Here is a 24,871-nt window from a genome sequence, read left to right as displayed (position 1 = left end):
GACTTCAATCTGCTTGAAAGAATATTTCAGTTTACCAAATGAGAGAGGAGTAGGGAAGTTCACTCATTGTCTCTGCAGGTTGCCAGAGGGGTGGTGGAGAAATTCCAGTAATTGAAGGGGGTTACAAGGAAGCTGAGGAGGGGCTTTGAACAAGGGCTTGTAGTGATAGGGTGAGGGGTGATGGCTTTGAGCTGGGAGAGGGCAGATTGAGACTGGAGAGTAGGAAGAAATTCTTTACAGTGAGGGTGGGGAGAGACTGGCACAGGTTGCTCAGGGAGGCTGTGGCTGTCTCCTCCCTGGAGGTGTTCAAGGCCAGGTTGGATGAGGCCTTGAGCAACCTGGGCTGGTGTGGGGTGTCCCTGCCCATGGCAGGGGGGTTGGAACTGGATGATCTTTAAGGTCCCTTGCAACCCAAACCATTCTATGAATCTATGACATTGCTTGGGCTGGAAATTGCAGCCTGCTGGTACCTGACCCTGTGGTCAGAGAGAAGATGATGGCTCCAAAAGTAAAGACCTGATTTTCTTCTTCAGGTGCTTTATTTATATATTTTCCCCCATTCCATGTAATAGAAGGAGAGGAAACCCTCTGAATCCAATCTCTATTGCAGGTATTTCTTAAGGGGCCAGAGTGCTTGGTATCACAAGTGATCTTTTGCCCTCTCTATAAGAGACCAGCATCTGTATAAAGAGATGTGGGATAAATCTCTTACTGTGTGTGTAAGCAGCTTGAAACCTTTCTTACCACAGCCTGTTAATCTTCTCCTGCTTGTGTCCCTGTGATCCAGCTTGAATAGTCCTGATCTGGAATGATACCATGTAGGCTGCCTGAGTTCCTTCAGTTCCTGCTGGTGGTTTTGTACCAGGCTGGTTGGTTTCAGGGCAGTTATCAGGCCGTGGTATGGTTAGGGAGGATTCCTGGAAAGTTCAAACCTTATCTGCTGTAAAACTTCAGAAGGAGACTTGACGGGGTGCTTGGTGCCATGGGTTAGCTGTTTGGGTGGGTTGGATTGGTTGATGGGTTGGACACGATGATCTTGAAGGTCTCTTCCAACCTGGTTTGGTTTATTCTAATAAAGGTTTATTCTAATAAAGAGCAAACTCTGAGGCCAGCCACCTTGGTGGGCTTTAATTTGTAACATCAGCTTTTTGCCTGTTCTATTTCAGTTTCTCATCAATTTAATGTAGCTTGTACAGTGCTTCAGAGGCTGAGGGAGCTGGGGGTGTTTAGCCTGGAGTAGACGAGGCTCAGGGGAGACCTTCTTGCTGTCTACAACTCCCTTGAAAGGAGGTTCACCTGATGGGAGGTTGTAGCCAGAGGGGGTTGGTCTCTTGGTCTCTTCTCTCAGGCAACCAACACTCCCAAGCTGTGCCAGGGGAGGTTTAGGCTGGAGGTGAGGAGAAAGTTCTTCCCAGAAAGAGAGATTTGCCATTGGAATGTGCTGCCCAGGGAGGTGGTGGAATCACCATCCCTGGAGGTGCTCCAAAAAGGCTTGGATGTGGCACTTGGAGCCATGGTTTAGATGTCAGGAGGTGTTAGGGATTAGGTAATAGGTTGGACTTGTTGGTCTCTGAGGTCTTTTCCAACCTTCTTGATTCTAGGATTCTACTTTTAAGGTTCTCAAAGCATTTTATAACCAATCCTGAATAATACCTTGGCCTCACCCTAAATTTTTCTCCCATTTCATGGATGGGGAAGGTTACTCTGAAGGGCTCAGTGACTGCTTTGAGATCACAGAGCTGGGCTTAGAAGAGTGCTGCAGAGCAGATGTTGTTAGTGAACAAGGTGTGAAGCAGAGAGCCTGGTTTAAAACATGGTCAGTGGAGAGCTACATGAGCAGCTCTTCTGGTAAACCTCCTGAAGGTGTTAAAAGCCCAGGATGGTTTGCCCAGCACTTGTTGCACAGCTATTGATCCAAGCTGCACCAGCCTGTTTTCTTTAGCCCTGAAGATCCCTGATTTTATGGAGAAGAGGAGACTGAGGGGAGATCTCATTGCTCTCTACTGAAACTCCCTGAAAGGAGGCTGGAAGTGAGATGGGGGTTGGTCTCTTCTACCTAGGATCAGGTGATAGAACAAGAGGAAGTTGTGCTAGGGGAGATTTAGGTTGGAAAGTAGGAAAAATTTCTTTGCTGCAGGAGTCAGGGATTGGAACAGGCTTCCCAGGGAGGTGATGGAGTCCCCATCCCTGGAGGTGCTCAAGAAACCTGTGGCCATAGCACCTGGGGCCATGGTTTAGTGGCCATGGTGGTGCTGGGTTGATGGTTGGCCTCTGATCTTGGAGGTCTCTTCCAACCCAAACAATTCTATGAATGTATGATTCGGGTTGGGATGTGGCAGCTGCCCCACTGAGGGTTGCTGGCAGTGCAGAGGCAGAGCTGGTGAGTGTAGTAACCTTGCTCTTGATTTCTTCCAGGTTAACAGGTTTCCAGCTGCCTGCTCCTGTTGTCAGCACCGGGGCTGTGCTGTCCCTGTGGCTTGTCAGCGACTACGCCGTCAGCGCTCAAGGCTTCCAGGCAAGCTATGAAGGTAAGGCTGCCCAGCTCGGAGTGTCTGGAGTTGCAGCTCCATCCAGCTTGTGCCAGGATGAGAAACTAAGGTGCAGAGCTTGATGGGACTCTTGAGCAACCTGATCTAGTTGGGGATCATAGAATTGTTAGGGTTGGAAGGGAGCTCAAGGCTCAGCCAGTTCCAACCCCCCGCCATGGGCAGGGACACCTCAGCTTGCTCAGAGAGATCAGGTTGCTCAGGGATGTCCCTGCTGCAGGGGGGGTTGGACTGGGTGACCTTTAGAGGTCCTTTCCAACTCTATGCATTCTAAGATGCATCCATGTGCAGACACCTAATCCAGGGGAGGAGGCTCTGCTTCTTGATTCCTTTGATCCATGTTATTCAGGATTTAAATTGCTGATTCCTTCCAAGTGTTCTGTAGTTTTCCTTCTTGGTATCTGTGCTCCAAACATCTCTAAAAGCTTAGTCTACCAGCAAAGCCTGAGTGACTGAGCAGGAAAAGTGAGGTGGGACTTGCCAGTGGACTCTGCAAGGTTACAGCAAACCCAGTGCTCCTGCAGCCCCTGGGATTTATGGCTGGGCGCGGGGACTGCAGAGCAGTGCATGGAATGCTTGTGTCAGGGCTTTCTACCTTTACATTCTCTTTGCTCATTTGTTATCTTCTCTGCACCTTTCTCTCCAAGTATTTAAACTGAACTGCTCTGCTCCTTGTCATAAATCAGTGTTTGGTGACTGTGGAGGTAAAGGATTGTATGTGAAGGCTTGGGAGCTGCAGAAAGTCTTGAGCAGAATGGATGGGAGCTTGAGGAGGGGAGATTTAGACTGGAGATGAGGAAGAAATTCTTTGCAGTGAGGGTGGGGAGACTCTGGCACAGGCTGCCCAGGGAGGTTGTGGATGCCCTCTCCCTGAAGGTGTTCAAGGCCAGGATGGATGAGGTCTTGAGCAGCCCAGCTGGTGGGAGGTGTCCCTGCCCATGGATCTTTCAGGTCCCTTCCTACCCAAACCATTCTGTGATGCTATAAATCTATGAACTGGTTGTAGTAGAAGGCAGATCTTGGTTGTGAAGTGATGTGGTGCTCCTGGGTAAAGGACAGGTGAATTGTGCTAATATTTGAGTTACATTTATGTTGATTATTGAACCCTGAATGTTCTTCATATCCCCATAAATGTTTTTCTTTGAAGTCCTCAGAAGCTCAGCCTTAATGATCACTTGATAATGAGTCCAACTGGTCAATTACCCAAAGCATTAAGTCAAACAGATGCCTTCATTTAGATGATGTCCTCCTCTCTCAACACTTTCTGCACCTGACAGTTTTTCAGGTTCAGGGGAGTTCTGTTTAAATACCTTCTAATTTCTGATTAAAACCTTTGTTTTGCCCTGAGGCAGCAGTGCCACTAAAACCTTTTTCCTAGTCCTGAAGCTAAAGGCTGCTCAGCCTGGCCAGGCAATGACAGTGAAGTTCATTCTGGTTGGAGATTATTCTGTTTCCTCTCACAGGGTAAGTGCTGGCTGAGGATATTGGTGCTGAGTGGTGGCTCTTGGGGGCAGGTGAGGACAGCTGTGTGGTGAGGAAGGACAAATCCCATTGCCTGTTTGCAGAGTCTCTGCTAGAACATGAGTCACAGGATCATAGAATTGTGAGGGTTGGAAGGGACCTCAAGGCTCAGCCAGTTCCAACCCCCCTGCCATGGCCAGGGACACCTCACACCACAGCAGGTTGCTCACAGCCACATCCAGCCTGGCTTCAAAAACCTCTAGGGATGAGGCTTCCACCACCTCCCTGGGCAGCCTGTGCCAGGCTCTCACCACCCTCACGAGGAAGAACTTCTTCCTAACATCCAATCTCAATCTACCCATTTCTATCTTCCATCCCCCCCAGTCCTATCACTCCCTGACACCCTCAAAAGTCCCTCTCCAGCTTTCTTGGAGCCCCCTTCAGATACTGGAAGGCCACAATTAAGTCTCCTTGGAGCCTTTTCTTCTCCAGCCTGCACAACCCTAACTCCCTCAGTCTGTCCTCATAGCAGAGCAGCTCCAGCCCTCTGCTCATCTTCGTGGCCCTTCTCTGGACACTTTCCAGCACCTCCAGATCCTTCCTGTAGTAGAAGCTCCAGAACTGGGCACAGTGCTCCAGGTGGGGTCTCAGCAGAGTGGAGCAGAGGGGGAGAGTCAATCACTCTGGAGCAGGCAAGGCAGCTCCCAGGTTGTGTCATAGAGGACATGCAGCTGTTTTTGTACTTTCTTGACATTTAGAGTTCATTTTTTTGGCATTTACACACAGTTACTTGTACACTTTTTAATGGCTTTTTTATTACCTCGATGCAGCAGGTAATCTTGTACAAAGGCTTGGGCCGGGGCTGCCCTTTCGGCGCATATATTACAAATTATCTGCAGTTTGTTTGAGTGATTAGCAGGCTTTAAAGCAGCTGGCTGGGAAAAAAATGTGAAGTATACTTCAAATTTAACCTGAGCCACTGAGGGACCTGGGGTGCTGATGGCAAAGAGGGGGAGCTGGGGTGCTGGTGGCAAAGAGGGGGAGCTGGGGTGCTGGTGGCAAAGAGAGGGAGCTGGGGTGCTGGTGGCAAAGAGAGGGAGCTGGGGTGCTGGTGGCAAAGAGAGGGAGCTGGAGTGCTGGTGGCAAAGAGAGGGAGCTGGGGTGCTGGTGGCAAAGAGAGGGACCTGGAGTGCTAATGGAAAAGAGGGGGACCTGGAGTGCTGGTGGAAAAGAGAGGGACCTGGAGTGCTGATGGCAAAGAGGGGGACCTGGAGTGCTGGTGGCAAAGAGAGGGACCTGGAGTGCTAATGGAAAAGACGGGGACCTGGAGTGCTGGTGGAAAAGAGAGGGACCTGGAGTGCTGATGGCAAAGAGGGGGACCTGGAGTGCTGGTGGAAAAGAGAGGGACCTGGAGTGCTGATGGCAAAGAGGGGGACCTGGAGTGCTGGTGGCAAAGAGAGGGACCTGGAGTGCTGATGGCAAAGAGAGGGACCTGGAGTGCTGGTGGAAAAGAGAGGGAGCTGGGGTGCTGGTGGCAAAGAGAGGGACCTGGGGTGCTGTTGGCAAAGAGGGGGACCTGGAGTGCTGGTGGCAAAGAGAGGGACCTGGAGTGCTGGTGGCAAAGAGGGGGATCTGGGGTGCTGTTGGCAAAGAGGGGGACCTGGAGTGCTGGTGGCAAAGAGGGGGACCTGGGGTGTTGGTGGAAAGGAGGGGGGACCTGGGGTGCTGGTGGCAAAGAGAGGGGACCTGGGGCCCTGGTGGGAATGAGAGGAAACTGGAGCCCTGGAGGTAATTAAAGCTTCATTCTGAGGGAGAGTGAGGAGCAGACATTTGCTGTGCTTGCTGTTTGGCTATTGCTGTTAACTAAGACTGAAGGAGGAGATAAGTGTGGTGTTTGTCAAAGGGCCATGCTGCTGCTGCAGTGCTGTTGGAGTTGACTGGTAATCTACAGCTCAGTGAACAGCTTTGTGATTCCATAATTCCTGTTTAAAGACAGAACAATGCATTGGAGTCCTTGCAGTAAATGGCTCCTTTATGATCTGCCATCAAAGCAGACTCATTACTCTCCTCCTCCCTTGAAGCAATCGTTGGGAAATGCACCAAAAGAGACAGAATTTAAACGCTGGCACCAAAGATCTCAAACTTTTAAGGAGGCCAGGAAGGACATGTGTAGTTGGAGGCTTCAAAGTGACATAAAAACACAGTGCTCACCCTGACATCTGCTCTACCCTGACCCTCTGGCAACCACAGAGATTGAGGTTGGCTTTATCTGAGTGAACATCTTCCTTTCTTATCTCTTTAGTATGATGCCTGTGTGATAAGATCTCTTACAGAGGATTTCTTGAGCACATCACAACCAGCCCCTGCTTGTAGCTGTCTGTGTTTCTTCCTTTCTGGTTGTTTCAGGACACACAGCTCAGTTTGACGTTTCACTGGCTGCAAACTGGAGAGCAGGGGTGGAATCTAGTAGAGAGCATTTCCACTAAGAGTTGCTTGAAGACAGACACTGGAACAGGTTGTCCAGGGAGGTGGGGGATGCTCCACCCTGAAGGTGTTCAAGGCCAGATTGGATGAAGCCTTGGAGCAGCATAGTGTAGTGGAAGGTGTCCCTGTGCACGGCAGGGAGTTGGAACTAAGTGATCTTTATGATCCCTTCCATTCTATAATCCCGTGAACAGCTGCTGGAGCCTGCAGAGCTTTTCTCCAAGCTCTGTTTCTGAGGTGGCAGAGGTAGCAGTGGAGTTTGAGGAGCAGGCATCTCTGGGGCTGCTGTGCTGTGACACTTCTGCAGCTCATGGTTTTCTGACTTCATTCTATGTATTGTGCCAGGCTGCTGGATCTTCCTTAATCCTCTTTTCCTTGTTTTCTGACTCCCTCATCTTTCTTCATTTACTTTGCTGTGTGTTGCCAGCTTGTTCCTGTCTGCTTCCATTGTCTGATTCTTCCTGTCCTCCCAGCTCTTACTGTTTCTTGTGATTTTTTCTCTAGATGCCAAATATTGTTTCAAAGCTCAGTAAACAGTAGAAAGATTATATTCCTCCTTCTGCTGTGGGAAGAGAGTGCTGGGAGCAGACAGAGAAGCTGATGCTCTCCTTCCTCAGCCCACCCACCTCAAGTGCTTTGGTTGGAAAAGAGCTCCAGGATCATCAAATCCAGCCATCAATCTGAGATCACCATGGCCATTAAACCCTGTTCTGAAGTGCCATGGCCACAGGTTGCTTGAACACCTCCAGGGATGGGGACTCCACCAGCTCCCTGGGCAGCCTGTTCCAATGCCTGACCACTCTTGCAGTGAAGAAGATTTTCCTATTCTCCAACCCAAACCTGCCCTGGCACAATTTCATAGTTTCATAGTTTCATTCAGGGTTGGAAGGGACCACAAGGATCATCTAGTTCCAACCCCCCTGCCATGGGCAGGGACACCCCACACTAGATCAGGCTGGCCAGAGCCTCATCCAGCCTGCTCTTAAACACCCCCAGGGACAGGGCCCCAACCACCTCCCTGGACAACCCATTCCAGGGCTTCACCACTCTCATGGGGAAGAACTTCCTCCTCACATCTAGCCTGAATCTCCCCACCTCCAGCTTCATTCCATTCCCCCTAGTCCTATCACTACCTGAGATCCTGAGCAGTCCCTCCCCAGCCTTCCTGTAGCCCCCTTCAGATACTGGAAGGCCACAATTAGGTCACCTCGGAGCCTCCTCTTCTGCAGACTGAACAGCCCCAACTCCTTCAGTCTGTCCTCATAGGAGAGGTGCTCCAGCCCTCTGAACATTCTTGTGGCCCTTCTTTCTCATACTAGGGAGAAGAGACCAACCCCACCTCACTCCAGCCTCCTTTCAGGGAGTTGTAGAGGGCAATGAGATCTCCCCTCAGCCTCTTCTCCAGGCTGAACAACCTCAGTTCCCTCAGCTGCTGCTTACCAACCCTGTTCTCTAGACCTTCCCCCAGCTTGGTTGCCCTTCTCTGGACATGCTTCAGCCCCTCATTGTCCTTCGTGGAGTGAGGGGCCCAGAACTGCCCCCAGTAGTCAAGATGTAGCCTCTTCAGTGCTGAGTACAGGGGGACAGCCATTTCCCTGCCCCTGCTGGCCACACCACTGCTGATCCTCACCAGGATGCTTTTGGCCTTCCAATGCTACTGGGGATCCAGCACCTCTGAGTGCAAGGCACCAGGTCACAGCTTCAGAAATCTGCCTTCTCCTCCCAGCTGTGGCACAGGTGATACTGCATCATCTGATGCTGGTCATGGCAGCCTGCAATTGCAAAACAAGGTCAGGATAGCTCCTTGTAGATGTTGTTAAGAATTAGTGCTCATGAGCTGCACAGAGTGCTGAAGAGCTACCATGTGGCACTGGCAGCATGGGAAAAACCCTCAGCAGAATCTTCAGATTGGATGTTAGGAAGAAGCTCTTCCCCATGAGGGTGGTGAGAGGCTGGAACAGGTTGCCCAGGGAGGTGGTGGAAGCCTCATCCCTGGAGGTGTTTGCAGCCAGGCTGGATGTGGCTGTGAGCAACCTGCTGTGGTGTGAGGTGTCCCTGCCCATGGCTGATCCTTGAGCTCCCTTCCAACCCTAACAATTCTATGATTCTATCTTTCACCTGAGAGAGAGGAGACACCATCAGGTCAGCACAAACCACTGCCCTTAAGTGGATGATCTGGAGGAACAAACAGGAGGAATCGCTGCAGGATGGCTGGGAGTGGGGAAATTGTCAGCTTTTCCTTGCTGAATGGAAAGGACAAGGAGAATTTAATTTCCATTTCAATAGAGTAAGTTTGATCTGAAGGTAATTTCTGTTACTTAAGAGATCCTTTCAGAGGTAAGCAGTTCCTCTGCAGCTCAATTGCAGAGCACACCACTTAGAAAACATTTCAATGAAGTGTTTGCCTGCTTTTTAGCAACCAGACATTTGGGTTGGGTGGTTTTTATTCTCTTCCCTCTAAAACTGTCCCTTGAATTCAACATGATTTCACAATTAGCCTTGTTCACCCTCAGACTATGGGATGTATGGGTTTTTTTTCCCTTCCCCCTCTATTGTTGTTGTTGTTGTTGCTGTTTTGATGCCTAAATGATGCTTCTCAAAATGCAGCCAGCTGTGGTGGAAGCCTTGCATTTCACTTCAGCTGCAGGCAGCTGTAAATAATCCAAGTTAGGCTTATCATAGAATCAATAAGGTTAGAAAAGACCTCAGAGATCAAGTCCAACCTATCACCCAACACCTCCTGACTGACTAAACCATGGCTCCAAGTGTCACATCCAAGCCTTTTTTGAACACCTCCAGGGATGGGGACTCCACCACCTCCCTGGGCAGCACATTCCCATGGCCAATCTCTCTTGCTGGGAAGAACTTTCTCCTCACCTCCAGCCTAAACCTCCCCTGGCACATCTTGAGACTGTGTCCTCTTGTTTTGGTGCTGCTTGCCTGGGAGAAGAGACCAGCCCCCACCTGGCTACAACCTCCCTTCAGGGAATTGTAGACAGCAAGAAGGTCTCCCCTGAGCCTCCTCTTCTCCAGGCTAAGCAACTCCAGCTCCCTCAGCCTCTCCTCACAGGGCTGTGCCCCAGACCCCTCCCCAGCTTTGTTGCCCTTCTCTGGACACCTTCCAGCATCTCAACATCTTTCTTAATCTGAGGAGCCCAGAACTGGACACAGGACTCCAGGTGTGGCCTAACCAGTGCTGAGTCCTGGGCAGAATGACCTCCCTGCTCCTGCTGGCCACACTGTTCCTGATGCAGGCCAGGACGCCATTGGCCTTCTTGACCACCTGGGCACACTGCTGGCTCGTGTTCAGCCAGCTGCCAACCAGCTTCTCCCTGAGATGTGAATCCTGACAAGTGTCATCTTGTGAGAGATCTTCCTGAAGGTTTAATGAGCAGAAATGACCAATGCTTCCACTTACTGCTTCCCCTGAAAGCTGTCTGCAGCTAACACCCAGGCACACGCCAAGACTTCCAATGTGGAATTAATTAGGGGCACTGCTGCTGCACACCTGATGAATGCACAGCCAGTTGACATTTGAAACAAATTGGGCAAGTCTTGTACAATAAGGGGGAAATTGTTATAAATTCCACCCCATTTCCTCAAATAAGCCTAATGGCTGTTCATGATGAACAGCAGGTGGCTGCTTTTGAGTTTACTAATGGAGACATACAATGAAGTGACATTATTGTCATTATTTGTAAACCATTACCTCTTGGCTGCCTTGTTAGTCCTGCAGGTATGAAAAATAGAAAGGGGTTTAAGGAAAGAGACCTGCAGCTGCTCCTTATCATATCAGGAAGGCTGGAGAGGGGCTTTTGGTCAGGGAGTATGGCGGCAGAACAAAGAGGGAATGGTTTGAAGCTGAGGGAGGGCAGGGTTAGAGCAGAACTTAGGAAGAAGTTCTTCAGTATGAGGGTGGTGAGGCTCTGGAATAGGCTGCCCAGACATGCTGTGGATGCCTCATCCCTGGAGGTGTTCAAGGCCAGGTTGGATGAGGCCTTGAGCAGCTGAGTGTAGGTGAGAGGTGTCCCTGCCCATGGCAGCGGGGTTGGAGTAGATGATCTCTAAGTTCCCTTCCAACCTAAGCCATTCTGTGATGCATGACTAGAGAGCAATACTGCAAAGCACTGAGGCTTCTGAGCTTAAGGAAACTTTGAATCATAGAATCAGTCAGGGTTGGAAGGGACCACAAGGATCATCTAGTTCCAATGCCCCTGCCGTGGGGTTGCTGCTTTTCAAGGCTCCACAGGTTCAAAATGCTTTTGGCTGGGCATTAGAACAGGCTGCCCAGGGAGGTGGTGGAGTCCCCATCCCTGGAGGTGGTCAAGCAACCTGTGGCCATGGCACTTGGGAACACAGTTTATTTGCCATGGTGGTCTTGGGTTGGTCTTGATCTTAGAGGTCTTTTCCAACCTAAACCAATTCATGGCCTTTGTGTGCTGAGCAGGAAAGCGCTGCAGAAAGGAAGTGAGACGCAGCAAAGTTTGAACACCACCACGTTGTAGGAAGCCACACCTGGGTCTCTTTTAGAATGTTAATGTTCATTATTCTCTCTTCTTCTTCTTCCTCTTCCTCTTCTTTTTTAATTTATTTTATTTTTCCAAAATCAAAGTTCAGTGAGAAACCCTTGGAGGTAACCAGGCCATTGGGATCTCTGCAGAAGCAGTGCTGTGGAGTAGAGTAGGGTAGAGTAGAATAGGGTAGAGTAGAGTAGAGTAGAATAGGGTAGAGTAGAGTAGAGTAGAATAGGGTAGAGTAGAGTAGAGTAGAATAGGGTAGAGTAGAGTAGAATAGGGTAGAGTAGAGTAGAGTAGAATAGGGTAGAGTAGAGTAGAGTAGAATAGGGTAGAGTAGAGTAGAGTAGAATAGGGTAGAGTAGAGTAGAGTAGAATAGGGTAGAGTAGAGTAGAATATAGGGTAGAGTAGAGTAGAGTAGAATAGGGTAGAGTAGAGTAGAGTAGAATAGGGTAGAGTAGAGTAGAGTAGAATAGGGTAGAGTAGAGTAGAGTAGAATAGGGTAGAGTAGAGTAGAATATAGGGTAGAGTAGAGTAGAATAGAATAAGACCAGACCAGGTTGGAAGAGACCTTCAAGATTGTGTCCAACCTATCACCCAACACCACCTAATCAACTAAACCATGGCACCAAGCACCCTGTCAAGTCTCCTCCTGAACACCTCCAGTGATGGTGATTCCACCACCTCCTCAGGCAGCCCATCCCAAGGGGCAATCACTCTCTCTGTGTAAAACTTCCTCCTCACCTCCAGCCTAAACCTCCCCTGGTGCAGCTTGAGACTGTGTCCTCTTGGTCTGGTATTGGTTGCCTGGGAGAAGAGACCAACCTCTGCCTGGCTACAACCTCCTTTCAGGTAGTTGTAGAGAGCAATAAGGTCACCCCTGAGTCTCCTCTTCTCCAGGCTATATGCAGCACGATTCAGCAGTAGGTGAAGATGGTTGTGGTGTGTTGGGTTGGTTGGTTTGTTTTTTTCCCTCCCTTCCCCAAGACATGGGGCTTGATTACAGCTGCAACAAATTTGGTAGCTGCAAACACTAAGTGCCTGATTGAAAAGAAACAATTATGCCTAGAAGAACAGTGCTTATTTTAAGAAATTAGAAGTGTTTAAATGTGGAGGGAAACAGCCCCAAGTAAATAGTGCTGTTTGCCTTCATAATAAATGCCCTCCTCTTTCCCAAGCACAAATATCTCATTCTTTCGAGGGTTGTTTTGTGGAGCTGTGCTCATGGAGTTACAAAATACAATTGAAAGCTGGTTCCTGTCCCTTTTGGACCAAGCAGAGAATGTTAGGTGTTGGAAGGGAACTCCAGACGTCACCCAGTCCAACCCCCCCCTGCCAGAGCAGGATCACCCAGGGCAGGTCACACAGGAACACACCCAAGTGGGTTTTGAAAATCTCCAGAGCAGGAGGCTCCACAACCTCTCTGGGCAGCCTGCTCCAGGGCTCCAGCAGCCTCACACCAAAGTTTCTCCTGATGTTGAGCTGGAACCTCCTGGGTTCCAGTTTGTACCTCTTGCTCCTTGTCCTATCACTGGGCACCACCAAAAAAAGAGCCTGGCCTCTTCATTTTGCCCACCACCCATCAGGTATTTATAGACAATGATCAGATTCCCTCTCAGCCTTCTCCAGACTAAACAGCCCCAGGTCTCTCAGTCCTTCTTCATAGCAGAGATGTTCCACTCCCCCAGTCATCCTTGTAGCTCTCCATTGAGCTCTTTCAAGCAGATCTCTGTCTCTCTTGAACTGGGGAGCCCAGAACTGGACATAGTGTTCGAGTTGTGGTCTCATCAGGGCAGAGTAGAGAGGGAGGGGAACTTCCCTAGACCTGCTGGACACACCAGGATGAGGAAGGTAGCTGCAGCCAGAGCTGGTTTGCTTCTGCAGGTGTTTTGTTCAGCTCCAGGCACACCTTCTGAATGGCTTGGTGCTCGTGAACAGAGCACCTGTACCAAATGTGGGTGGCAGTGAAGTACCAAATACAGAAGGAGTCTGACATGCTGATGCTGTCTTCCCGTGCAGACAACATTTCCTGTTTTGCAATGCCCCCTGAGCTTCAAGGGAAGAGGGCTCAGCTTCTTGTGGGCTGGAGCAGCATTAGAGCTTCTCCTTCAAGGGTGGCTGTGAGCTGCTGCAATGATTCCTGGCTGCACAAATGCTCAGAGCTCCATGCTGAACCCACCCAATTACTGCTCATTATTGGAGAGCTGTGATCAAGAGTGAAAGTTTTAATTAAAAGTCTGTAGCCCTCCCTGTTTGTCATGATAAAGCCCTGGAGAGGAGCAGCATGGGGAAGCCATCAAATGGTGGCTCTGTGAATGTGCCAGCACTGACACAAGGGGTTCCAAGCACCCCTGTGCCTCCAAGAGTCTTTAACACCACCACTTGGAGATGTTCATTACTGCTTTAAACTCGTTCCCAGCAGAGATGCCTGCTTGGGTTGTGCCTTTCAGCATCCCTCAGCTGCCTCTTGTTTGTTTGCAAACAGGGAAACCCAGCTCCCCTTCCCTGCTCCTCTCCAGGAGCAGCAGCCTCAACTCCAGCACCAAACACTGTTACCAGCCTGGAAGTGTGCTGATGGGATTAGTGGGGTTGAGTTGCTGATAAAAATATGAACAGGAAGAGGTTTGGTTTTTTTTTCTGGTGCTCAGAACAGATTATTCTTGTTGTAGTTAATTTGTCCAGAGTTGTAATTAATCTGCATGTTAGAAGACTTCCCATCTGTTGTATTGAGCAACTGCAGAACCTTAAAAACCCTTCCTGAAGAGTTTCAGTCCTGATCATTGTCAATTAGATGGAGTGCTGTAAAGAGCAATTGCCCCTGTCTTGTCTCCAGGCCAACCATATGGAGAAGCCATGAGATAGCAGAGGGCAGCAGCAGATGACCCAGCAGCTCTCATCTAATCCTATGGACCAAAGATGGTTTTATTAGTTCAGTTTGCTGCAGTCACTTAGAGTGAGCCAAGGAGGCCAGCAGCTGAGAGCTGAAATTGGCTGTGCTGGCCTCAAGCACTTCTTTGTGTCTTAGTGTCCATACCTGAGCAGGTTTGGGGGTGAGTTGACTTGTTTTGAGTCAGGTTGCTGTTTCCAAATGGCTGGTGGTTGCAGAGACATCTACAGCGCTGATATGCTGATGTCTGAGCTCTCCCAGTCTGTACTAACATGTGGGGATTCAAAGAAAGCAGGGCTGATCATAATGAACAAGGTCAGGCTTGATGGGGCCCTGAGCAGCCTGATCTAGCTGGAGATGCAGAAAGTCATAGAGTGCTTTGGATTGGAAGGGACCTTAAAGCTCACCCAGTTCCAACCCTTCTGCCATGGGCAGGGACACCTCCCACCAGCCCAGGTTGCTCAAGGCCTCATCCAGCCTGGACTTCAACACCTCCAGGGAGGGGACATGCACAACCTCCCTGGGCAACCGGTTTTAGTGTCTCCCCACCCTCACTGGAAAGAATTTCTTCCTAATCTCCAGTCTCAATCTGCTCTCCTCCATCTTCAATCCTTTCCTTCTCATTCCCCAGGAGGGGGTTGGTCTCTTCTCCCACGCAACAAGCACCAGAACAAGAGGGCACAGGCTCAAGCTGTGCCAGGGGAAGTTTAGGCTGGAGGTGAGGAGAAAGTTCTTCCCAGCAAGAGTAATTGGCCATTGGGATGTGCTGCCCAGGGAGGTGGTGGAGTCCCCATCCCTGGAGGTGCTCAAAAAAGGCTTGGATGTGGCACTTGGAGCCATGGTTTAGTTGTCAGGAGGTGTCAGGTAATAGATTGGACTTGTTGATCTCTGAGGTCTTTTCCAACCTGGTTGATTTGTATGGTTCTATGAATATGTACCAAATCCACAGCATCTACAATATGTACAGGTGTTTACAATTCAGAAACAGCACAAGGACCAGGGGAAGCTACCAGCTCCTCCCTCCCTGCCTCCCTCGTACCCCCCTGTACAAAAGGGACAAGAGGCAGAAGCAGAGACATTAATCCCAGTCACAACAAAAGCAGTGCAGCCAAGGTCAAGCAGAAGCAAGTTAGTACCAGGTTGCCCAGGGAGGTGGTGGCAGCCTCATCCCTGGAGGTTTTTCAGGCCAGGCTGGATGTGGCTGTGAGCAACCTGCTGTAGTGTGAGGTGTCCCTGCCCATGGCAGGGGGGTTGGAACTGGCTGATCCTTGAGGTCCCTTCCTACCCTGACAATTTTCTAAGTCTGATGGCAGATCTCTCTCCAAAGGGATCATTTGGAACTATCTCTATTTTCCTTTCCCGACCCAGCAGTGATTTATTCACATTTGCCTACTTCCTGTCCAAGAGCTGTGACAAAATGTTTACAGGCATAGCCTAAACCCACCACACTAACATAACCCTGCAGCTGCTTGGCTTCCTGCTCCCCTGGGCTGGAACATCTGGCAGGGTTTATGCCGTGCAGGAGCGTGGCTGGGGAGGTGAGGAGCAGGGGGAGGCAGCGAGCAGGGGGAGGCTGCGCTCCGCTCTCCGCCAGGCTCTCGGGGCTGGCGACGCTGCTCGGAGCTGTCAGAGCTGCACCCAGCCATGCACCATTCAGCCAGCACACTGAGCTTTCATTTGCTTCTTGTTTGCAAGGTATTAGTGTTTGAACTACACGATAAAAAGCAAGGCCCCAAGTAAGCAGCAAGGCGAATGCAGCGCTGTCAATAATATTGAGTGGCAGGATTGCTTCGCACGGTGTGCTGTGGTGGCTGGAAAAGAAGTGGCTGTATAATTAGATTTAGAGCATAGCAGTGGATTGATTCTGTCTCCAATTAAGTGTTTTCTAACTAATGGGGGTGGGGGGAGAAGGAAAAAAAGGTGGTTGGCAATGGGTTTGCCTCTCATATGGTTGCAGATTGTTGTTATGGCTGCTGGTTGGATTTTTTCCACCCTCTCTCAGCTCCGTGGCTGTGTCCCTGTTTGTCATCAGCTGTTTGCAATGTGCAGCTCCTGTTTAGTTTAATGGGCCATAGGCATATGGGAAACGAGGGGGCTTGCACAGCCAAACTCTTCTCTTCAGTCACGTGCTTGGAGCGGTGGATGCAGACCCGGGGAGAGGAATTGTGAAGAGTCTGCTTGGTTGAGGTCAGCCAAATTAGCCTGAGGTTCCTGCCAGGGCTTCATGCTCCCTTGTGTTAGTTGCTTGAGCTAATCACAGAGCCAGAATGGTAGTGGTTGGAAGGGACCTCTGGAGATCATCCAGTCCAACCCTCCTGCTCCAGCAGGGGCACCCACAGCAGCTTGCCCAGGAGCACAGTGCCCAGCTGGGTTTGGAGGCTCTGCAGAGGAGGAGACTCCACAACCTCTCTGGTCAGCCTGCTCCGGGGCTCCAGCACCCTCACACCAAACAAGTTTCCCCTTAAGTGAAACCTTCTGGGTTCTAGTTTGAACCTGATTCCTTTTGTCCTGTTCCTGGGCACCACTGAGAAGAGCCCAGCCCCATCCTCTTGCCCTTCACCCTTTAGCTCTTGCTAATCCCCCCTCAGGCTGCTCATCTCCAGGCTCAACAGCCCCAAGTCTCTCAGCCTTTCATCCTCACAGAGATGCTCCAGGCCCCTCAGAATCTTTGTGGCCCTCTGCTGAACTCACCTCAGTCATTCCATGTCCTTCTTGAACCAGAGAGCCCACAGCTGGACACAATACACGATACTCCCAGGCAACCAGAACAAGAGGACACAGTCTCAAGCTGTGCCAGGGGAAGTTTAGGCTGGAGGTGAGGAGAAAGCTCTTCCCTGAAAGAGTTGTTAGCTGTTAGAATGTGCTGCCCAGGGAGGTGGTGGAGTCCCCATCCCTGGAGGTGTTCAAGAGGGGATTGGATGTGGCACTTGGTTTAGTAGTCATAAGGTCTTGAGTGACAGGTTGGACTTGGTGGTCTCTGAGGTCCCTTCCAACCTTATTGATTCTATGATTCTACATGGCCTCATCAGGGCAGAGCTGAGGGACAGGAGACCAACCCTGGCCCTGCTGGCCACACTCTCCTGAATGCACCCCAGGAGACTTTTGATCTTTTTGGCTGTAAGGACACACTGGTGACCCTTGTTGAACTTGTCCAGAACTGCTGCTGGCCTGCCACTGAAATCCCACCTCTGATGTCTCTGCTGTGATGTCTGCTTGAGGAATCGATCGTGGTTTAGACAAGAGCAGTTGTTTTATGTGCAACTTGGAAAGGGCACAGAGCAACTTGAGGAATCTAAAGTTGGCCTGTAAATCCTGCCTTTGCTGCTTAGTTCCAGCAGTCTGGATCTCTCCTCTCCTCTCCTTGTTTTGTTTTGGTGTCTTGTCTGTGTTGTTTTGTTCCATGGAGCAAACCAGTCTCATGGGCAGAGGCATATTCCACTCATCAAGTGGCATTTCAGCCCTGGAAGGGAAATGAGTGGCAAATTGGCCTGACAGTGGTGACTCAATTATTTTTCACAGCCTTGGCAGGAGCTGGTGGAAGTCTGATGCTTGCAGATGATGTCCAATAAATTCAGTGAAGTCAAAGCAAGCAAACAAGGCAGCTGCTTGCCCCTTGCAGTGTTTATGAGCTCAGTGCTGCACCAGGTAGTCAGGCACCCAGAAACCCACAGCCTTGAGCAGAAGATGGAGAAATAACCACAAATAGCTGTGCTGGGCATTGTGTCTCCCTGGCAAGTGGGGCTGGGGATCCTGGAGCTTGTTCTGAATGGACACTTCTTCAGGTGGGGGGCAGGAGGCATGTTCAGGAGCATCCAGCTGAGCTCTGGATGGCCTCTTCTCCCAGGCAGCCAGCACCAGAACAAGAGGACACAGTCTCAGGCTGCACCAGGGGAGGTTTAGGTTGGATCTTAGGAAGAAGTTCTACACAGAGGGAGTGATTGGCCATTGGAATGGGCTGCCCGGGGAGGTGGTGGAGTCACCATCCTTGGAGGTGTTCAGGAGGAGACTTGATGGGGTGCTTGGTGCCATGGGTTAGTTGTTTAGGTGGTGTTGGATTGGTTGATGGGCTGGACACAATGATCTTGAAGGTCTCTTCCAACCTGGTTTATTCTATGTAATTCTGTGCTTGCTGAGGTCCACTTTAGCTTTGAATAATGAGAGTGCTCAAGGTCAAGCGCTTGTGTGGCTGGTGGGGTTCAGAGCTTTGGCTTAAAGCAGCAAACTCTGGGCATTGGTGACTTCCAGGAGCCTCACCTGAGTGAGGAGAAATAGCTGAAAGCTGCCCTTCCATCACTTGTCTGGGCTTCATCTGCTGTTGGATGAATGTGAGCCTGTGAGCGAGTGGTCCACAGGCCCTCAGCTGGTGCCAACTGCATTGGCTCTGATCTCACAGGTTGTGGTGCAGCTGCTGAATTCCAGAGCATTGGTGGTACTGAGCACCCATCAGGGTGGGGAACCTGACCTGAAGGCTGTTGGTCTGGGGGCCAGGCTGCCAGCAGATCTGCTGGGGGGGGTGGGTGATGACTGTAGCAGGGGGAAGGCTGCAGGCTGGGGCCTTGCTGGACTATTTGCTAGGCTCAACTGATCATGCAGCTTCTCACGGCAGTGCTTGCTCCTAGAAGCTTGTGCTGTTAGCCTGTGAGAGCCTGTGCTGCTGGGTAAGATGTTTGATGCTGTGACAGCCTGGAGTCACTGCTCTGCAAGTGTCAGGGCAAGTGAAGTGCTGCTGTAGTGTAGGATTAGTGTCAGGAGTGCAGGAGCAGAGGGTTGGTGGCTGTGGATCTGCTGCTCTGAATTCCCATTGCTGTGTGTGATAGCAACAAGGGTAGGGGAAAGCCTACCTGGCTTGGGGATATCCTTCCTGGCTTCCCTCTACAGCCAGCCAGAAGAACTATTTCCATTTGAGGTAATGACCTAAAGTTGCATCAGGAGAGGTATAGGTTGGATCTTAGGAACAGTTTATTTCCCTGCAAGAGTGGTCAGGCCCTGGCACAGGCTGCCCAGGGGGGTGGTGGAGGCACCATGCCTGCAGGTGCCCAAGAAATGTGTGGTCATGGAACTTTGGGACATGGCTCTACGGCTGTGGTGGGGGTGGGTTGATGACTTGATGATCTTGGAGGTCTTTTCCAAGCAACCCCCTCCTGATTCCATGAGCAGCTCCTGTTCCCCTCTCCACAGTGGCAGATCCATTGCTTTCCATTAGGACTTCAGATTAAAAGCGACTCCCTGGGGAGGGAAGAGTCAACCTTCTCATTCTTTCTCTTTTTGGCTACACAAGAGATTTTTATTACTTAAATGAGCTCCCAGCAAGGCTGCCTTAATATACTACTAATTGATTTTAAGACTTGAAAGCAGCAAAGCTTATTAGCATTTGCTGACTCAGCGAGAAGGTTCCCCTCCCCACATGCCCGAGGATGGAGCCGAGGTATTGACCCATGTTGTGGCAGCATCAAAATGAAGTTTGAGGGAATATTAAGTGTCTCATACTGCTGGCGGATTTGCATATGCAAATGAGCTCAATCAGTGCAGAGGCAGGAGTGCAGGCATGCTAATGCTTTGCAAACAGGAGCCAGCATTAAGCGTTTAAACAAACATCAAGTGACACTTGCTCGGCTACGGCACAGGGACACTTGGCTGTCAAGGAGGTCCCACTGCTGCTCCCCTCACGCTTCAGCTGCTCTCAGCAGCCCACTTTGGAGGGGAGAATATGGGAGGAGTGCAGCAAACACTGGAGAGTGGGCAAGACCTTAATATTGACTCTGCTCTTGTGGCATTCTGAAAACAGAGCCCTGGGGCAGGCTGCTCAGAGAGGCTGTGGAGCCTCCTTCTCTGGTGACATTCAAACCCACCCGGATGTGTTCCTATGTGACCTGACCCAAGTGGTCCTGCTTTGCAGGGGGCTTGGGCTTGGTGATCTCTGGAGGTCCCTTCCAACCCCTAATATTCTGTGCTTCTGGGATTTGTGCTTGAGATGTACTTGCCTGACAGGTACTGGCTGGAGAGGCTGAGGGAGCTGGGGGTGTTTAGCCTGGAGAAGAGGAGGCTCAGGGGAGACCTTCTTGCTCTCTACAACTACCTGAAGGGAGGTTGTAGACAGGTTGGGATTGGTCTCTTCTCCCAGGCAACCAGCACCAGAACAAGAGGACACAGTCTCAGGCTGTGCCAGGGGAGGCTTAGGCTGGAGGTGAGGAGAAAGTTCTTCATAGAGAGAGTTGTTAGCCATTGGAACGTGCTGCCCAGGGAGGTGGTGGAGTCCCCATCCCTGGAGGTGTTCCAGAGGGGATTAGATGTGGCACTTGGTGCCATGGTTTAGTAGTCACGAGGTGTTGGGTGACAGGTTGGACTTGATGACCTCTGAGGTCTTTTCCAACCTTATTGCTTCTATGATTCTATGCTGGGCATGACTGAGATGCAAGGACAGATGAAAGGTCTTGAAGCTCACAGATTTACAGATAGCATTGGGTTGGAAGGGAGCCTCAAAGGGCATCTTGTCCATCCCCCTGCAGGCAGCAGGGACACCTACAACTAGAGCAGGCTGCCCAGGGCCACAGCAAGCCTGATCTTGAGTGTCTCAACCGCATCCCTGGGCAACCTGTTCCAGTCTCTCACCACCCTCATTGCAAAGAACTTCCTCCTGATGTCCACTCTAAATCTGCCCTGCTCCAGCTTCAAACCATTGCCCCTCATCCTGGAACACTTCTCAGTACCTGGAATTCTCAGCACAGCATGAGGCTGCTTTCTGAAGGACTGTCCTTGTGGAGGTTCTTCCCTCAAACCCCTTCATTTTTCCCCCTCCCTTCCCTCCCTTCTTGCCCTTTCCTTTCTCTCTCTTTTTTCCCCCCCTCTTTTTGCATATAATAGAGAGACATTTCTTTTCAATCAAGGAATCTATTTGCAGAACATGGAGTTGTTAGATGAGGTTTGGTTTTGTTTCAGAATACATTTCCATAAAAAGTCACCACTAATGAGCTGTGTGAAAATTGCAGCCTACCTGCCAAGCCAATTTGGTTAAAAGGCTCCTCCGTCCTTCACTGCCATTTGATCCTGCCCCACGCACACTGTGCTGCTGCAGGTACAACCAGGGTGGCTGTAAAAAGCAAGGATGGGGTCACCATCTCTGGGGGAAGGAAAAAAACCCAACCAGACAACAACAACAACAAACCCATTTAAAAACCCTTGTTGCTATTAGTGCAGCTGCAGCTCTGCTGTTTGGTTTTGCTGCTGTCTCAGGACTTTGGTCTCCCAGTGGCTCGAGGTTGTGAGGATAAGGAAGGTCTCTAACTGTGGAAAGCAACCCCCACAGCTTTTGAGTGGGCTGGGCTGTCTCTGTAGGATCATAGAATAGGTTTGGTTGGAAACGACCTTTAAGATCAAGTCCAACCTTCAGCCTAAGACCACCGTGGCCACTGCAGACTGGCTTTGAAACTTAGAATCACAGAATCAGCAAGGTTGGAAGGCTGCCCAGGGAGGTAGTAGAGTCACCATCCCTGGAGGTACTCAGGAAATAATGGAATCATAGAATCAACAAGGTTGGAAAAGACCTCAGAGATCATCAAGCCCAACCTATCACCCAACACCTCCTGACTAACTAAACCATAGCTTCAAGTGCCACATCCAATTCCTTTTTGAACACCTCCAGGGATGGTGACTCCACCACCTCCCTGGGCAGCACACTCCCATGGCCAATTCCTCTTTCTGGGAAGAACTTTCACCTCACCTCCAGCCTAACTTCTTTCATAGAATCCCCCCTTGCCCTGATACTGAGCAGGAATGAGCTGGTTCTCAGCTTTGTGCTCCTCTCCTTCAGTGAATCGCTTCTCTGCAGTCTTCTCATTGCTCCTGCAAGCACAGAACATCTCTGTGGTGTCATGTAGGAGCCTCTTGTGTGTCTAAAGGGCTCTTCCAGCACTCATCCTGCCCTCTGAGGAGCTGTACTTTTCTCTCTGGAAAGCAGAGAAGTTGCAAGGGGAGTGGGTGGGTGTAAAAGGACCTGTGTGGATGTGTTGAACTCCACAATGCATCTTCAGGAAAGCTGAAGGGACAGAAGCTGCTAGCTCTGTGCACTCTACCTTTTGGTTTAGGGGTTTGATCAGCTCAAGTAGAGTGAATCTGTCTTAATTCAAATTAAGTGAGGATTTAATTAACTTTATCTTTGCTTCCAGAAGGGAATGCAGATGCTACGTGGTGATCTGTGTCTCTCAGGCTTTCTCACCTTGAATAATGTTCTGATGAAGAGAGCTGCAGGATTAGCTGTCAGCCATTTGAGATGTAAAGGGGGGGGGGCAAAAAATGAAGCTCCTCCTTCCAAACCTACCCCTCTGGGGAAAGGGTTTCAGCTGCAAGGAGGCAATTTGAAACCTAAGAGCATGGGGCTGCTTCCAGCTGTGTGCAGCTGGAAGGATTAGAATCATTGACTTCTCTTGGCTGGAGAAGATCATTGAGTCCAACCAGCAACCCAACACCACCTGGAGAGCTGAATGTGGGTTAAAGGACAATAAAGTTGTAGCTGTGTCCAGGAATGCATGTTAAGGGAGCAATGTGGCAAGAAGTCCTCTGCTGTACTGCTGGGCTTGATTCAGTGATTTACTGAGATTGAATTTCCTTAGTGAGTCCCCAGCTCACCATCAAACCCAGGCTGATGTGGCTAACCCCAGCTAAACACAGTGTGTTGAAGGATGATGGAGCAGCTCTCTTGCCAAAAGAGGCTGTGAGATCTGGGGGTCTTTAGCCTGGAAAAGAAAAGACTGAGAAGGGATCTTAGCAATGCTTCTGAATGTTTAAAGGGTGGAGGTCATGGCAGAGTCCAAGAGCATGAGATTTAATACATCTAAGTGCAGGGTTCTACACATTGGTCACAACAACCCCATGCAGTGCTACAGGCTGGGGTCAGAGTGGCTGGAGAGCAGCCAGGCAGAATGGGACCTCAGGGTACTGGTTGACAGTAGGCTGAACATAAGCCAGAATTGTGCCCAGGTGGCCAAGAAGGCCAATAGCATCCTGGCCTGGATCAGGAACAGTGTGGCCAACAGGAGCAGGGAAGTCATCCTGCCCTGTGCTCAGGGGTCCAGTTCTGGGCCCCTCAGATTAGGAAAGGTGTTGAGATGCTGGAAGGTGTCCAGAGAAGGGCAACAAAGCTGGGGAGGGGTCTGGAGCACAGCCCTGTGAGGAGGGGCTGAGGGAGCTGGGGTTGCTTAGCTTGGAGAAGAGGAGGCTCAGAGGAGATCTTCTTGCTGTCTACAAGTACCTGAAGGGAGGTTGGAGGCAGGTGGGGGTTGGTCTCTTCTCCCAGGCAACCAGCACGAGAACAAGAGGACACAGGCTGTCTCAGGCTGTGCCAGGGGAGGTTTAGGCTGGATGTTAGGAAGAAATTCTTCCCAGGAAAAGAGATTGGCCATTGGAATGTGCTGCCCAGGGAGGTGGTGGAGTCCCCATCACTGGAGGTGTTTAGGAAGAGCCTGGATGTGGCACTTAGTGCCATGGTTTAGTTGATTAGATGGTGTTGGGTGGTAGGTTGGACTTGATGATCTCTGAGGTCTTTTCCAGCCTGGTTCACTCTGTGTTCTGTATGAGGATGGGGCTGGCCTCTTTTCAGGAGTGCCCAGCAATAGGAGAGGGGCAGGGATTGCAAACTAGAACCCAGGAGGTTTCACTTGGACTTCAAGGAGAAACTTCTTTGAGTGTGCCAGAGCCCTGGAGCAGGCTGCCCAGAGAGGTTGTGGAGTCTCCTTCTCTGGAGACTTTGACAATCCACCTGGACACCTTCCTGAGCAAAGTGCTCCAGGCAAAGCTGCTTTAGCAGGGGGCTTGGCCTTGATAATCTCCTTTCCAACCCCTACCATTCTGTGATGCTGGGCAATGATTGTGGGGTTTGCCTTTAAATGCTGTTTGCCATCCCTGCTAGGGCTCTCCAACCACTGTAGCTGTTCACAGGCAGAGCTTTTTGCTCCTGTGATATTCATTTTTCTGTTCCCTGGCTCAGAGCAAGGGTTTCTGTCTCGGACTGTAGTCGAGCTGCTCATGCAGCTAGGAGCTGTGTTGAGAGTGGTTCAGGGTGGATGTGTGCATGGATAAGATGATTTCTCTCCTGATTTAATATTTCCTTCATGTCCTAAGCACCAGCTGCTTTTCCAGTCCTTGCTATTCATTATGACATCTGAAAAACAGGGTAGGGGAAAGGGGCATTTGCTTGGCTGTGCCTGCAGCTCCTGTGCCTGGAAAATGCCACAGGTAGACATTTGAGGCTGAGCAGAAGCAGCAATGCTCCGGAGCAGGAGCTTCGGTGTGAGGAGACTATTAACAACCATTTGAAGGAGGTGGCAGGGAACTCTGCCTGTGACACTGTCAATGTCTAGCTGCAAATGTACTTTTGGGTGGGTATCTGCTTTGCCACCCAGCTGAGATGCTTTCAGGGTGTTTGGGGCTGCGTTCAGAGAGTCTCTGGGTGCGCAGCCACTGCGGGAAGTGTGAATTGGTTCCTTCCCCAAGTCCTGGGAACAGGGAGGTGAAATGCTGCTTAGAGAAGGGGGAGGGGGCAGTGTCATCAGTCTGAGTTTGCTGTTATCATTCTGATTATTATGGGCTGATGTGTCTGGAGATTAAGTGGCTGGAGCATTATCTCAGTTGCTCTGGGTTGTGCTGTTCAGGGTTTTTTCTATCAGCTGTCACTTCCAGCAGCTTCTCCTCAGGTGGCGAAGGTCATGGTGGCTTTATGCTCTTGAGTCTTCCACTGTGTTATTAGAGAGGGAAAACAATGATTATTCAGGCCCTGAAAAGCTCACTGATATTATTATCATTCATAAAAAACAGGGTCTGTCAATCAGTAATCCCTGAAATGGAGAGCAAAATAAATAGGACCTGGTTTGCTTTCACCTTGAGGATGTGCTGACAGATCTGCCCCAGCTTCTGCTGCAGCTCTGCTGTGCCAAGCCTTGGGAACTGTGTTCTTTCTCTGGGTGGTAGGAAAGCCTGGGATAGAATC

The 24,871-nt window shown here is 50.3% G+C and overlaps 1 protein-coding gene across 1 annotated transcript in view; it reads left to right on the top strand.

Moving 5' to 3' along the window:
* CSMD2 (CUB and Sushi multiple domains 2) overlaps window positions 1-24,871 on the top strand; it is a 376,465-nt gene that overhangs the window by 59,373 nt on the left and 292,221 nt on the right. The window contains exon 3 of the mRNA XM_068159296.1: window positions 2,416-2,528. Within this exon, the coding sequence (XP_068015397.1) occupies window positions 2,416-2,528 (113 nt within the window). The remainder of the gene's footprint in view (window positions 1-2,415; window positions 2,529-24,871) is intronic.

This window comes from Melanerpes formicivorus, unplaced genomic scaffold (assembly GCF_026170545.1).
Source record: "Melanerpes formicivorus ecotype bairdi unplaced genomic scaffold, bMelFor1.0.p_v2 SCAF_45, whole genome shotgun sequence".
NCBI classification, from domain to species: Eukaryota; Metazoa; Chordata; class Aves; order Piciformes; family Picidae; genus Melanerpes; species Melanerpes formicivorus.
This window is presented reverse-complemented; position numbering and strand designations above follow the sequence as displayed.